Source organism: Mustela nigripes, chromosome 3 (genome assembly GCF_022355385.1).
Source record: "Mustela nigripes isolate SB6536 chromosome 3, MUSNIG.SB6536, whole genome shotgun sequence".
NCBI classification, from domain to species: Eukaryota; Metazoa; Chordata; class Mammalia; order Carnivora; family Mustelidae; genus Mustela; species Mustela nigripes.
The window spans coordinates 37,258,926-37,275,443 of NC_081559.1; the positions used below are offsets into that span (position 1 = coordinate 37,258,926).

The window sequence follows — 16,518 nt, forward strand, 5'->3', positions numbered from 1 at the left end:
GAGAGAAAATAAATCTTCGATGAGTATTTTTATGCAAGTGTGTTGACGAACAAAGAAGAATTTCTAAAGATGATAGTCCAGGAAAGTTTTTTAAACGTCTCGTCCCATTTATTTCACAAACTTGCTTAAATTTGATTTTAATTTACTGACTCAGTCATCAACAAATATTCTTTGGAGGTGTTTGCTCTCACACAGACACTGTAACTGTGGTTCTTTCCATGAGGCCCCAAGGCCAGCAGCATCAACATTACCTGGAAACTCCCTGGAAATGCAAGTTCTCGGGCCCCACCCAAAGCCTGCTGACTCCAGAACTCTGGGTGGAGCCCAGAGCTCTGATTTCATAAGCCTCTGTGTGATTCTAATGCACAGTGAAGTCTGAGAGCCACTGAGCTACAAAGCACACACCTAGCCCAGCTTCTGATTCTCAAAAGGACAAGAAGTGGGAGGAGTTACCTGTGACAGGTGCCAGATATGGCATGGTAATATTTTTTAATATCTATGGCTTCCCATCAGCATATGAAAAAAAAAAAAAACCCAGCACAATACACATAGTCAGAACATGTACCAGTCACAGGCACGTAAATAAACCAATAGTGAAATGTGGTCCAATGACCTACCAACCATAGACGCATAGACTGAATGAAACTGTACTCCTCCCTGATTTGCTTCAGGGAAGAAAGCAATGCAAAGGAATCCCAAACAGACAGCAAACACCAAATTTGGGGGAGGCAGTGTAAAATGAGGGAATAATAAAGGTATAGAAGTAGGCAAACATTTATTTCTCCCTGTAGGACTGGGAGTTATATATACCTAAACAGAATGTGGAAAAACAAGTCTAGATTCAGATTAGTGAGTGCAGTTTTCCCCACATCTCTGATCCAGCTTCCTAAACCCAGGGAAATAACATTTTAGGTAAAGGAATACCATCAGAAAACAGTGGACAGAATTCATAGAAACCGAGAGCAGAAAGGTGGTTTCCTGGGGCTACGGAGATGTGGGCTAACGGGTGCAAACTTCCAGTTAACACATTCTGGTGATCTAATGTACAGTATGGTCATTATTTAATATTTAATAATATTGTGTTACATACAATTTTTATACAAAAAAATTACTGGTAATTTGGTGACATGATTGTGTAAACTATGCAATGGGGGTAATCGCTTTGCAACATGTAAATATATCAAATAAACACATTATACATCTAAATTTACACAACATTATATGTCAATTATATTTCAGTAAGTCTGGGGACATTTTTGTAATTAAAAAGAAAAACAAAAATGGCAGACAATCTACAATAAAAATTTTTTAAAGCCAAAACTTGAGAAACATGATCTGATAAAGTTACACTGTTTCTGGTGATAAGAGGGGGCCTCATACATAGTTCAGTACCAAAGTGGTTGTGATGGAAAACAAAACACTGTGATCAAGACTATTCCAGAAAATGCTGGTGCATAGAATCCACAATGCAGAGGTAGATTTTTCTCCAGGTGTATTTGCTTTTCCTCTCCTATCCCTGAGGATGAGGACATTCAAAGACACAATACAAAGCAAACCTCTAACCTCCCCCCTTAGTCACTGTCATTCTCAAGTACATATGCTGCATCCTTGCTAAACTGCTAAACACCAAGGAAATTTATCATAGTCATTCATAAACATTTTTAGAAGCACACACTTCCCACTAGGCCAGCACCCCTATGGGCTTATACATTCATAAGGGCTGAAGCTGACTCTTACAGTCATGATTCAGCTAAAGAACTTCATGGAAATATCTCATTGTGGTTTTGATTTGCATTTCCCTAATAATCAGTGATGCTGAGCATCTTTTCATGTGTCTGTTGGACATCTGTACATCTTCTTTGAGAAAATGTCTATTCATCCATTTTTAATTGGATTATTCATTTTGCGGTGTTGAGTTTTTTATACATTTTGGACACAAACCCTTTATCAGATATTTCATTTGCAAATATCTTGTTGATTGTTTCCTTCACTGTGCAGAAGGTTTTTATTTTGATGAAGTCCCAATAGCTTATTTTTGCTTTTGCTTCCCCTGCCTCAGAAGACATAGTTATAAAGAAATTGCTATGGCCAATGTCAAAGAAGTTACTGCTTATGTTCTTCTCTAGGATTTTTATGGTTTCACGTCTCACACTAAGGTCTTTAATTCACTTTGAATTTATCTTTGCGTGTGGTGTAAGAAAGTGGCCCAGTTTCATTCTTTTCCATGTTTTCCCAGCACCATTTGGTAAAGAGACTGTCTTTCTTTTTCCCATTGCAAATTCTTTTATTACAATAAGAAATCACCTCTCACCTGTCCAAATGGCTAAAATCAACAACACAAGAAACAACAGGTGTTGGTGAGGATGTGGAGAAAGGAGAACTCGCTCACACTGTTAATAGGAAGGCAAACTGAAGCAGCCACTCTGGAAAAGAGTTTGCAGGCTCCTCAAAAAGTTAAAAATAGAACTACTGTACAATCCAGCCATTGCTGGATTGTATTTACCCGAAAAATGCAAAGATACGAACTCTAAGATACATGTATCCTGATGTTGAGAACAGCATTACCTAAAATAGTCAAACTATGGAACCCAAGTGTCCATCAACTGATGATTGGATAAAGAAGATGTGGTGTATGTGTGTGTGTATTTATATAAATATATATAAATACATATATATATATATAATGGAATATTACTCAGCCATTAAAAAGAGTGATATCTTGCCATTTGCAACAACATAGATGGAGTTAGAGAGTTATGCTAAATGAAATAAGTCAGTCAGAGAAAGACGAATGCCATATGATTTCACTCATATGTGGGATTTAAGAAACAGGAAAAAAAAAGTAAAGGGAAAAAAGAGAAAGGCAAACTGAGAAACAGACTCTTAACTATAAAGAACAAACTGATGGTTACCAGTGGGGAGGTGGGGGGAGGGATGGGTTAAATACGTGGTCGGGATTAAGGAGCTCACTTGCTGTAATGAGATCAGGTGATGTAGGGAAGTTGAATCACTCTGCTGTACACCTGAAACTAATATTACACTGTGTGTTAACTAACTGGAATTTAAATGAAAACCTTAAAGAGAATATGTAATGACTACACGGTTCTGTATATTATCCCTTGTAGTTTCTCACATTAAAAATTCAAAATGAGAAACAGACACACATAAAATAGTTATTATGGAGGGAAAAAAAGAACTTTGTGGAGAAAAGGAACCACCAGAACTGTACCTTGAGGCAACTGGATTATGAATTTCTCAACGCAAATGATCTAGAATCAGAACTCAATTATTTGAGTCCATCCTGAGTTCTGTCCCTATTGCCTCTACTAAGTGATCATGAAGGATGCTTAAAAATAGGGCACTTATTCACATAAGAGGTTATAAAGCAGTGAAAAATCAAAAGGGCAGATCCTAGTAGAATATGAATACAAATAATCAAAAGTAGAAAATAGAATTTCCTTGACATAAAGCAAAGACCAGGCTCCGTCTATACAGACTTGTGAAGAAATTCCAAAGTAAGGAAAGCAACAGTCTCCCAGATATTCCTTATCCCTTGGGTAGGCAAGTTTTGTGGGACCCCGTCTTTCACTCAAACCATCATAACAGCACACTGTTTCTATTTTTCAACTCTCCTCCTCAAAGCTATTCTTATAAATATATTAAACTCATTCACATTCCTCACATATGTAGGTTTAAGATATAATAGATTACAAAGGGGAAAAAAACAGTCACAAAGTCTCTCTATAGCTCTTCACATTGAGAAAAGGAATCTGCGGACTTGGCCAATTTTATGCTCCTGCCAGTGAGACATTAGCAAACAACAGAAGAAACCATAAAGAATATTTGTGCATTGGGCCTGTCCACCCTGGCTGATTTTGGAACCCAGCTGCCCTGTGAAGAAGACCCGACTAGTCTGCTGGATGGCGAACACCATGCTGGCCAGAGGCCGCTGTCATTCCAGCCAAGTGCCAGACACATGCTGAGGTCCTGCAGGACTGGCCAAGCCCCAGCTGACGAACCGGCTGACCACAAAGGATAAGTGAGCACCGAACAGCATGTGGGTGGAGAAGAGACACCCCAGCTAGCCCTGCCCAAATTATCAACCACAGATCCATAAATAATGATAGATTGTATTAAGCTACCAAATTTTGAAACAGTTTGTTACACAGCAGTAACTAACGAATACGGGGGTTTACATTGCCTCACTTAAAAGAATAAAACCACAGGCATAAACTTTTAGCAAACTATTAGCAAAGGCGTTTTTAGGGGGTAAAAGATGAAGGGAAGTTGTCCCCAAATCAGACCACCCAACAATATATATTCCTGAGTCCACACTGACTTTCAGTCCGGCTTATCCCATCTAAAAGACATACTTTTACTAATGAATTAAGCCTTGGACATTCACTCTCATCTGTATCATCAGAAACCATCTAGTATTGAAAAAAATGAAACATTAGCCTGATAACTATCAACATATCATTAAGCTTTCTGTCCAAACGGCTAATGATCTCTCCAGCCAAATCCTCTAATGCCAAATGGGGTTTTAAATGGAGCACTGTGGCATTGCATAAGGAAGCACCTGGCGAGACTGGAGAGGACACGCTGCTCCACAAAATCAGTAAGGACTTTTGAGCTGACAATGTGCTGGAATTTAAAAAAAAAGAGGTCATGTATCACTGCTGCAGGCACACCCAGGGGCTCAGAATCATCATTAAAACTGAGGCAATTTTATAAAAGCACTCAGCATATGCAGCAACTTTCATCCTGTGCCCTTAAATGGAAAATTAATGACGATGATAGAAAACCAGCAAACAGACACAGGGCATTGTCTGCAGGTTTTTAGACAAATCCAAATCAATAAAGAATTTTAAAGCACAGTGAAGACTAAAAGGCCAGGAAAGAAAGAAAAAAAAAAGTAGAACATGCAGACAAGTCTCCTCTTGGATTGTCTATTTGGGACTCGGGATGCAGCCGGCTATCGGTCACCCTATAACTCGGACCATCCCCTACAACAGCACACTGTCATAGAGGCTCCAACCCTGGGGCTCCGGAGCCCAGCTACGCCTCCACTATGGACACTGACAACAGAACAGTGCCCCTGAGCCACTCCCGTAGGAAGAAGTGACACTGGAAGCTAGGACATCCAAGCTCTCTCCAGGCAAAGAACGAAAAAACAAAAGCCAACTGTGAAGAGGAAAGAACATTTCAGGGACATTCTCAGAGTCAAGTGAAAAGAAACAGCATCGAAGGTGTCGGGTCATACAATAGTCAACACCGGAGACTTGCAGATTCCAGTGCTAAGAAAAAAAGATCGTATTGCTTCTGGGCACTGGGGCTCCCAGGAGTGAGAATCACCACCCCACAAGGGAGACTACCTCAGTGGAAGGGTGACAAATCTGTCATGTGGCCACATCTGTATCTCTCATTTGAACCACAGGACAGCAGTTTCTCTAAAGAGGTACAAGCAGCAGCCATCAGGTGAGATGAAGCCCTAAGTTCCGGGCCCAGGTAGCCCCCAGCAACCATTTCGAAGGAGCTGAATCTGTAGTGTAACAAAAGCTGAAGAACCCCCACCCCCGACCCACCACCCCCTCCACCCAGCAGCTCAATCCCTTTGCAAGTCAGAACTGTGCTTCTCTGGGCTGGGAAGGAAGGAACTATTGGTCATGTCTAGCCACTCGCTAGACCACAACCAAGGCTGCTTTTCAAGCCTCATTTCAGGAGCTGTGCTGAGACAAGAGGAGTCTAGAAGCTTCTCCCGTGATTGGCTCAAACGTAAGTGAGAGCCCAGGTTGATGTGTAACTTGGGGGAAGGGGCACAAGTAGGCTTCTGCTGAGAGTCTGCCTATGGGTCAAGGGCTTCAGTTCTAGACAAACCCAGCCCAATTTGGGGCTCTGTCACCCCCGCCTCCTGCTGTTTATACCCTCACTGCCTCAGTTTCTCCATCCTTGAGTTAGGAAAATAGGAGTACTACAGCCTGGGGTTAAGGAAGAGAGAATTTTGTCAGGTGACTGGCACAGAGTCTGGATGTTGGCAGTTGTCATAGACGCGAGCTACTGAGGCAAAGCTGCCTGGACAAAGAGAGTTACCCAGATCAATATGGCTGAAACGATATCCCAATGAACCCCAACTTCATGTGTCCTTCTGAGGTAGCTATTAAGACAACTACTGCTTGGGAAATCTGAAATCTGGTCAGTCCTTTACTCATCACTAGTGAGTCAGTCACAGTTTCCCCCTATTTCCTGTTTACTCTGAGCTAACAGAGGCTCTGGGTTCCAAACACCCAGGGTTTGATCCTGGCTTCATCCTCTACTAGCTCTGTAGTCTTGGGCCCAGAAAGGGCAACAATCATGGTCACGACTTAAGGACTGTGAGGATCCGAGTAGCCATTTCACTTAAAGAGCTCTGCCCTGCACCGGGCACTTAAATATTTAATCACGGAAGCCACTGAGAGCCCACACAGCAAGCAATCACTTAGTCCTGCAAGAAGGTGCACCTGTACTCACTATGGCCATGAAGATGGATCCCTCCTCTACTCCAGCTCTAGCCTTGAACCTCACGTGAAAAGAATCCAGGCACAGATTTAATCATTCCTCGCCAATCTTCCCCAGCGAAAGGCATAGCTGACATTTGCACAACTGCTTCGTTGTTTTATAGATTTCAAAATACAAGACAGTATGCATCACTTCATTTGAGCTTAATGGTTTATCCCCATTTCATAGAAGAGGAAATTAAGGCAGCCAGAGACCAACTATGCAGCTGCTCAGTGACAAAGCTGAGACCTGAACTGGGCTCGGCTCAGTTCTCGGCCAGGCCCCTTTCCATCACAGCTGGGAAACGAGGCAAGAATGCTGACTCTCAGTTCTCAATTCCAGCTGCCCAGACTTTCAGCAAGCAAGAAAACATTAGCGATCAGATCGTAATTAACTCCCAACCACCAAACAAAGTAAGAGTCAATGTCTTAGTTATACAAGAGTTTCAAATACGTCCCCATCTGATCTTCATGGCCATAAACTTCATGAGAAGTTCCCGCAATCTTGGGCTGGCAAAGTGTCTCCGACAGAGCCGTTCCCGGATATGCACGGTTTAGCGCCCCAAGTTATTATCAGCTGCCATTCCCGGTTTGCAGGTAAGGTGCAGGTAAGGTGATGTCCATGTTTTCCGCTGTCCTCACAGACTATTCTAAAACCTATAGTCAGTAGGTAAACCCCATTCCTTTTCAACAGGAGCTCTCAACTACTTGAATTTTAGTGCAGTAGTGGGAAAAGAAGGAACAGAAATCCTCCGGAATTAAAGGCTGTCTCATCAACACTTGCATACGTACGGATTAGCCATTTAAAGCGAGGTTAAAAAGCAGCCTTGTGAATAGATTTTGAATGTCAAGAATCTCATAAACATTCCATATGCTCCAACGGCAATGCCCTTCACTCATTTCTGGCATCCTTTCTCCCCTTCTAGTAACCCCGCAGGTCACTAGCCTAAAGAAGGCAATATCACTAATTCTCCCCGAATGCCCCCCAAATGAGAATAAAAACGAAATGGAGAAAAGTATGGCCGTGCCAGCAGCTGTCGACACCACAGGGGCCGACTCCACAGTGTCTCCTGGCGTGGTGGGGGGTTGGGAGAGCTTAAGGCTGCTTCTGCACATCCTCCTGTTTCTGAGTTTCCCGAGTTAAAGCTGGAGACAGACCTTGAGCTCCAGTCCGACCTTCGTTCCCTGCATTCAGCTGACAACTCTGACGATTCCACCTGTCGATTGGATTTTAGGTCCGACCTTTCATTCCCACTGCCACAAGTCCAAGCCCTCACTTCCACCTGCCTGAGCTTCCTGACTGCTCTGCTGTCTTACCATCTCTTCTTGACGGTAAATCTACCTGTAAAATCTAATTCTACCAGAATGTGTTTTCTTCCCCATTCTTCCTCGAATCACTCATTCTCCCTAGAAATCTCCCAATCCTATCAGAACCATCGTTCTAAAACACGGATCAGTTCCCAGACAATGCAAAAGGTCCCCCCAAGTCTTCATTTTCCCAACTCAGCATCTAGAGTCTGCCCAGTGTGCCCCAGCGAGCCTTTCAGCCTTACCACCCATTACCGCACCCAGGGCATCTTATTTGGCAGCCAAATGCATCTCCTGTTCTCTGAATCTCCCCTCTCCTCCCCCTCCCACCCTCACCCAGGACTTTTGTTCCATAGCATCCTCCCACTATGTTTAAATCCAGAGCATTTCCCTGTCCAACTCGTTGGAAATCCTGATTGGGCTGTTAACACAAAACTTCAATTGATTGAAATTTCAGTATTTTGAGCATTTCAATCAGTTAAGTCCAGTCAATGCAACAAGAGGGAACCCATCATGGGAACCAGGGGGTGTCTCAATACAAGGGGGTTAGATGCTACTTGCAGGATTTGAACTCCAGCTGGATGATCTGGGGAGGACTCACTCTAGAGTGGGGTCAGAAAGCAGAAGCAGCTCTATGCTCGAGTATCTCAATATATCTGATCTATAGCAAAGGCAAGCTAGCTCAAGGCTAAAGCTGTGGTTGGTGAAGAAGCAGCTAGCCCTCCACTTATTTGTGAGAGAAAGAGAAGTGTGGTATTACGTGGACTGCATGGTGATCTTGGTTTTGTCTGTACTTAAAATTATGAAATGGTCTTCTTTGTCTCACTTTATCATGGCCTCGGAATGACCATGTCTGGTGTCAGTTTCTGTGAGATTACTTATGTCCCTGTGTCCAATAGGAGACACAATGGCCCAGCCAGGAGCATGAGGCCAGCTTCTAACACCTTCAAGGCCTATATATAATTATCCAACAAGCTCTCATATAGAGTTCTTACTATCATCATGATGTCAAGAGAGATTTAAATTTCTTTCTTAGGTAAATACAGATTAAGAAGAATTATTACAGCTGTTCGCTAGGTAGACAAGGCTCTATTTGGGGCCCCCATGGGGAGGACAGATATCATGTTTTGAAATGTAACAAAAGAAGGACATGGTAGCAGTGCTGGGATGTAAGGAAAGGAGACAATATATTGCAGGCAATCTACAATTCTTAGGAATGATATGTAGATCAGGAACCCCTTAGAGCTTGTGAAACACAAGAACTGTCTCCCTCTTAGTGAACCTAGTGAAGAAAGTTTTCTGGTTCATAAAAGATGAAAGCTGTCCACTGTAATTATCCAAGAATCTAAATGCAATTAAGCATTCGTTAGCAAGACATAAATGTCTTCATATCTTGTAGGTGTGCTTTTTTCTTTATGGTTGTTGAATTGTTATTAAAATCCTAAGCAGTAAGTCTTACCTTAGACTGTGTTTCCAGAAGACTATCAGAATGCCGATATTGCCAAGTCTGAGTTTGAAGGAAGCAATGCCAGCTGCCCTTCAGGCCTCAGAGACCATAGGTGCAGCTCACGCAGAAGGCATATGTAAAAAATACCTGAAATTACTACAGTTTCCTTTAAAAAAAAAAAACTTATTTGGAAAAAGTCTTAAACTTCCTTAACTTAAGGCACATTCTATAAAAGCATGGTTAATTCAATTCAACAAACAAGGTCAGAGTAATGACTCAGTTGCATTAGGCCAGGGCCAAGATCAGTGAACTCGGGCAAACCGCCTCCAGCCAGGGATTCCTTCCAGTGTTGGTCATCATCCAAACGGCATCTGCAGATGCCACCATTGTACTGAGGGCGCGTGAAACACCATAGCTCCCACCTGCCAGCATGTCCGCCCTACCCCCAGCAAGCTCCTCGCACTGTGACACCCCCCCCTACAATGCTTACTTACGAGGGTCCATGTTCTCCATTTCTCTAGTCTTGGGGAGATTTCAACTTGCCATGTTGGGGGGAGTATTTATAGCCTATCACTTAACACTGTCACTGAAAGATAATATTTCAGTGATTACTCAGTGCTCACATTTTATTATTTAATTTTAAAATCCCATCAGAAATCCCTAGCCTGATAAGCTAAAAATGAGGTTTGAAAATAAAGCACCTGGCAAATCTGATTTGCAGTGATCCAAATGGCATTTTGTCAGACGGGAACTAATTACCAACCTGACATGATTTCAATCTGCTGTCATTTTATGAAATAGGATCTGTTTGCTCTCCGTAGAGATGATCAGCCTTGCTGCTCTGCAGCTAGACACCCAATTTCACCGACTCTCGTGAGATTCTTCTATTATGCAAACTGGTGGGAAAGCAATTACGTACTCCAAAAGATTAAGACTAAAAATTTCATGTTCAGAGCATTGTCATTTCACCTCTTAAAATGTAAATTCTTCCCAGATGTTAAGATGCCTTTTTTATTTCACACAATGTCACTTAATGATCTGAGGACGCAACCCCTCAGAAAGCAATTTGTCTCCCAAGTTCAAAGACAGAACTCTGACAAGAACTCCAAGGCTCTGCCCCAGGGAGAGACCACCCTTAAGAGATGAAGGACTGATGGAAGGGAATCCATGCCTCTCCAGGCTTTTCAAGGCTAATTAGTGGCTGGATTGTTGGAACACAACCTGCATCCTTACCGATGGGACCGGGGTCATGTCATGTCTTGTGAGAAAGCTCCAAGAAGAGGACAGGAGTTCTGCTGGGACTGATGCCCAGAATAAACATGAAAGGATGCATGTTGTAATTTCATGCCCCCTCTAAGATACATTGTATTGATTACAATGGAAAGTCATTAAGTCTGCTTTTCTATCCATTAATAAGTTGTTATTGTTCACATATAAGCACACGATTACTCTGCATGTAACCATATCCTGTAGAAATCCAGATCTTAAGAGTATATAAGCACTGTATTAATTCAATAAAGCATCTACTGATCATCAGTCAGTAGTCCCCTCATCATTTCGGCTCCAATCACCAGGTTCCTCACCTCCCAAAGGGGACACTGGACATTTGACTATTACCAAGCCAAATGCTCCAGCTGGCCAGGAAGGAAGTTTGAGTAGAGACCAGCAGGAGGTGAAAGTGCTATTTAAACAAGAGATACTTTACCCTTCTTCACCTTATGAAGAAATGCTTGGGGGATGCCTGGGTGGCTAAGTCGGTTAAGCATCTGCCTTCAGCTCAGGTTATGATCCCAGGGTCCTGGGATGGAGCCCCACGTTGGGCTCCCTGCTGGGCAAGTGAGTCTTCTTCTCCCTCTCCCTCTTCCCCCAAACCCCCTGCTCAGGCCTGATCTCTCTCAAATATATAAATAAAATCTTTAAATAAATAAATAAATAAATGCTGGAACGTCCATTGACAGAAAGAAAGGGCAATACCTCTCATGACTCCACGCCAGGAAACGTGCCACATTTAACACTCTCACACAGCAGACCACGGTCAGCAACTTGTCCCAGTCTAGGCTGTGACACCAACTGTCACTGAATGGACAAGAATCTAAGATGTTCTTCATAAAAATACAAAAATGTCCAGAGAAGTCCTGTTAAGTTTCCTATGGGGACAGTCAGCGGGAGGGGATCTCCCAGGTCAGTTCTCACCTCCCAGTGTGGAAAGAGAAAGAATAGGAAATATACTTTCTATGCAGGACCCAGGTAAGCCTGCCCGTACCTGTCGATAAACTCAGTGTTAAACAACATTTTCATAATTGTCAGCCACACAAAGTAACATTTATCTTTAAATAACTACATTCCACTTAAAGGTTTAAAAGTTAAAAAATAAATAATAAACAAAGAAAGAAAGAAACTTTTAAGAGTAGGCCAACTAAATAGAAAGAAAAAGTTAGTATGATCGAGAAAGGAAGTCTGAGGAGAAAAGGAGGAGAAAAGAGGGCTCCCTTCTGGTCTTGACATACCTGATTTCTCTTTGGGTGGGGCTTCCCGGACAGAAGCAACACTCTCCGGGGTCTGGTGTTGAAGGAGGGAGGAAGTTCCCGACAGAACGATTTTGCTTCCGATGGGTGGGGGGGTGGGGGTAGACACCACGCGTGAGACTACATGGAGCGTAGGGAGCAGCGCCCTAGGGAGCCCCGATGTGAGTGAGACCGTGTCCTCCCCAGCACCACTGCAGCTTGCTTCACGTGCAAATACAGCGGTTTTCATGCCCCACATTCCCAACAGGCAAGGGGGCCGCCCCGCACTGCCCCCTCCTCAGTAGGACCAGCTCCATCGCACACGTGGGGCCCAGCACACGGAAGAACACGGGGCTTCCGGTGAGGAAGCCATTCCCATTTCCACCATGGCTCTGACAGGAGAGGACAGAGGGAGTCAGGGGGAGGCGAGGGAAAGTATCTCAGGGCAGATGGAGAGGTGGAGAAACTTCTTCACCTCGAGGTCTAATGGGAAACCCCAAAATGCTACTGTGAGCCTTAATTCCATGTGTTAACTCGGCGAAGCCACGGCACCCAAACATGTTGTCAAATGCTGGTTTAGATGTTGCTGGGAAGGTACTTTTTAGATGAGATAAGTTTTTAAAGCAGTAGGCTTTGAGTAAAGTGATTACCCTCCAAAACATGGGCGGGCCTCATCCAATCCGGTGAAGGCCTAAGAGCAAAGAGTGAGGTTTCTGAAGAAGGAATTCAGGCTCAAAACTGTAACACGGAAACCCTGCCTGAGTTTCCAGCCTGATGTCTGGCACTACAGATTGAGAACTTGCCCGTTCTCACAGTTATGTGAGCCAATTCCTTAAAATCAATCCCTTCCAATATTTCTCTCTTTTTCTCTTCATATATATTTTGGCGAGGGGGTGGGGGGAATTTTTATTTATTTATTTGAGAAAGAACAAGAGTGTGGGCCGGAGGAGGGACAGAAGGAGAGGGACAAGCAGACTCTGTACTGAGCCACAGACCTTCACATGGGGCTTGATCTCACAACCCTGAGATCATGACCTGAGCTGAAGTCAAGAGTCAGATGCTTAACTGGCTGAGCCACCTAGGCTCCCCTCCATGAAAAGGTTTTTCAATACCCCTCAATGCTTAGTTGGATTTCCTACTAATTCCTTCACTGATTCATGAGTATGAGATGTGCCCCTTGAAAGTTCTGGGCAGTGGAACCATGGCACCTGGGTCAGCCTCTGCACTCAGCCTCCTCTGAGTGTATGGCCACAGGCACATGACTAAAGCAAGTATGGCACAGTTCATAAATGTGGCTCAGTGAGATGTAGCTTGCAGGGAGGGACCACAGATGTGAAGCACCCAGCTCAAAACCTAGACAGATTCGTGCTCACTAAATGGTGGTTTGGAGCTATTATGGTTACACAAAGGTTACTAGTAAAATACACTTCCTCCTACCCCCAGTGGGGAGAAAGACAATTAATATAATGCTTTAAAGACCAAGCAAGTGATATCAAGGGTGACTGCTGGAATTCAGCACAGGAAAAGTGTATGGGGCCCAGAAGGAGAAGTCTGCAGGTAAAAATGGAGTAACAGGGGACCAGGCATCAGGTGGAAGGCACTGCACCAGCAGACCTGAGGCTTCAGCAAAACCAGGGAACTGGTCTCCACGTGGGTGGGTCAGACACACGTGTGAGGAACCGCGCTTCCTCTGCATTCTGAAGGGCTAGCTAGCTCCTACAAGGAAGAAGACAGGGAGGCAAAACAGAAACGACCAGAAAGAGTCACCCATGTGTGCGTTCTTTTCAGGACCACACAGGTAGGTTACGCAGACACAAATTTTGGCTAGAAATCACTGTGACTTTGGAGTCTCAAAATTTACACACACACACACACAAATCAGTACAAGGCAGAAGATCTTTGGAAAAGAAACTTTTGGAACTTCTGAATATTTGCAGAGGACACCACAGGTCCGATAACACATACAGGGCCCAGAGTAAGAATGCTAATAAATGAGAAAATTCTAAATAGATTGCGTCTTGCTTTTTATGCCCATTAAAAAAGAAAAACATATTCCATTAACCTAAGAACATGGTATTAAAAGATATGCAATCCAGTAAAAGCTGGGGAATGACCTCTAGTAAATCTTTAAAAAATAATTAAGCTGTTCAGAGATCAAGCCTATTTTTAATTTTCTTATTTTGCTTACTTGTCTTTTCATATTTTGTCATGACTGTGACCTGCTCATGGAGAGGGGACATCGTGTTTTTAAAACCCTGCCAAGAGTAAGTCTAAAGAGAAAGTGAGTGGGGGACGTGTCTATGGACAAGTGAACACATCCGGGGAGCCAACATCTACCCAGACGCACTAGAGAAGGTAAAAGTCTAAGACTGGAGAGAGCAAGGATTCGCATTCCATGATGGTACCGACCTGGGTCACAAAGGCATTTATAGCTGGTGCCCACGCTGTGGCAGGTGCCGTGCGCGCAGGGGCTGAGCGCGCAGAAGTCCACGAGCTGGGCGCACGCTGGCCCCGTGAAGCCCGCGCTGCAGCTGCAGCTGAAATGCAGGCCGTCCGCATGGCAGGTCCCATTGTTCTGGCACGGGGACGAGGCGCACGGGTCCACCTTTTCCTCGCAGGCCGCGCCGAAGTATCCTGCCAGAAAACGCAGACAGGGGAATGGGTAAAAAATAAATGAAACTGTGTTCACACATCATATCTGATAAGCTGGGTGCAGGTGGCACCTGCGTGGCTCAGACCTTAAGCCTCTGTCTTCGGCTTATGTCATGACCCTGGAGTCCCAGGATCCAGCCCCACATTGGTCTCTCTGCTCAGCGGGGAGTTTGCTTCTCACTCTCCCTCTGTGTTCTTCCTCGTTCTCTCAAATAAATAAAATCTTTAAAAACTAAATAAACAATCTGGGTCCATTCCTAAATTTCCCCATGGTGAAGTGATTAACTCATTTAACAGTTTCCAGATACCGACAACCCAACCGTAGGGGGAAGGCAGGTCTTCTTAGCTTTGGGAATGGGGGGTTAAAGTATTAAGCCCTGGGCTTCCAATTTGTTCAAATGTAAGATATATGACCACTCAGATGTTCAGACACCCAGGGACGTGAATATATTTACAGGTGTACATGGGCATACGTATGTGTGAATAATTAGTCTAGAAAGATGCCCCAAAAAATTAATGGTGATTACCTTCAGGAAGGTGGGACTGGGGTCAGTGGAGGACTCTGTCCTCTTATTTCATACACTTTTCTGGGGGAAAGGGATTCCTTACCTTTGCTTCAAAAAGATGTAATCCTGAATTTTAAAAAATAAACCCATATAAAATAGTAATCAATGAAAAGATATCTCTCTCATATCCCTTCCACCCCATTCTTCTCTTTTGAAGAGTCACTGTTAGCAGTTTCTTGAATATATACTTTTTTTTAAAGATTTTATTTATTTGACAGACAGAGATCACAAGTAGGCAGAGAGGCAGGCAGAGAGAGAGGGAAGCAGGCTCCCTGCCAAGCAGAGAGCCCGATACAGGGCTTGATTCCAGGACCCGGGGACCATGACCTGAACCGAAAGCAGAGGCTTTAACCCACTGAGCCACCCAGGCACCCCTTGAATATATACTTTTTAAATTTGGTTACTGTAATAGATAAACTCTGGTGGCCATATAACAGAATACTACACAGCAGTAAAAAGGATCTATGGTCTCACTTGTGCTACAATGTGGATGCATCCCAAAAAATTATTTTAGCTGAAAGAAAACAATTAAAACACAACACATATTGTGTGATTCCACTTCTAAGAAATGTCCAGAAAAAGCAAATCTGTAGATAAAGAAAATAGACTGGTGCTTGTCTGGGACCAGGTATGACGTTGAATGGCCATCAGCTGTCTTTGAGGTTGATGTAAATGGTCTAATATCGCATTGTGGTGATACATTTACTAAAATGCACTGAGTTATGTTCCTAAAATAAATGAAATTTGTATCTAAATTTTACCTCAGGAAAGCATTAAATTCTTTAAAAATATTAAATGTGCTAATTGCAGAGCCTATTTCTTTTTGTTTCCTGTATATGTGTTTCAGTATTCCTCAATTTAAAAAAGTGTACATATGTATGTGTGGGTCTGTAGGTTTGTGTATCCATGCAGGGATTTCAAATGCTTTAGTAAAACCTATTCACAGTATAGCAGCAGCTTGAAAATTAAATGAAGATGGTTCAAATTTTAGAAACAAAGTTAAATAATTTTACTAATAGTTTTTATTCCAATATTCTCTTCAACTTTTCTTGTCTATATTTTTCTAAAAGATTTTATTTATTTGTTCGTTTGAGAGAGAGAAAGCACAAGTGGTGGTGGGGGGTGCAGAGAGAGAAGGAGAAGCAGACTCCCCACTGAGAAGGGAGCCTGATATGGGGCTCGATCCCAGGACACCAGGATCATGACCTGAGTGAAAGCAGACACTTAACTGACTGCGCCACCCAGACATCCCCTCCTTGTCTACATTTAAGTTTGTATTTACCCATATTCACACAGAACTCCTGGCAATACTGGCAATATCTGTTGTTGCTGCTAAGGACCTAGTGAATACATAAAACAAACAAAAATAGCTCCCAGACTTAATTATCTGAAGCATCCCTCATAAATTGGCATAATCAACTTGGTGTTTTTCTGTCCAAAAATAGAAAACCTTTTCAAAATCCAATGCTTTTCAACATTTTAAAAAGTTTCCTGGTAGTTTTTAAATT

General features: G+C 43.1%; 1 protein-coding gene across 1 annotated transcript in view; it reads right to left on the bottom strand.

Moving 5' to 3' along the window:
- Positions 1-16,518, bottom strand: part of DNER (delta/notch like EGF repeat containing) — a 308,544-nt gene that overhangs the window by 49,831 nt on the left and 242,195 nt on the right. Inside the window, exon 8 of the mRNA XM_059393655.1 lies at positions 14,202-14,426. Within this exon, the coding sequence (XP_059249638.1) occupies positions 14,202-14,426 (225 nt within the window). The remainder of the gene's footprint in view (positions 1-14,201; positions 14,427-16,518) is intronic.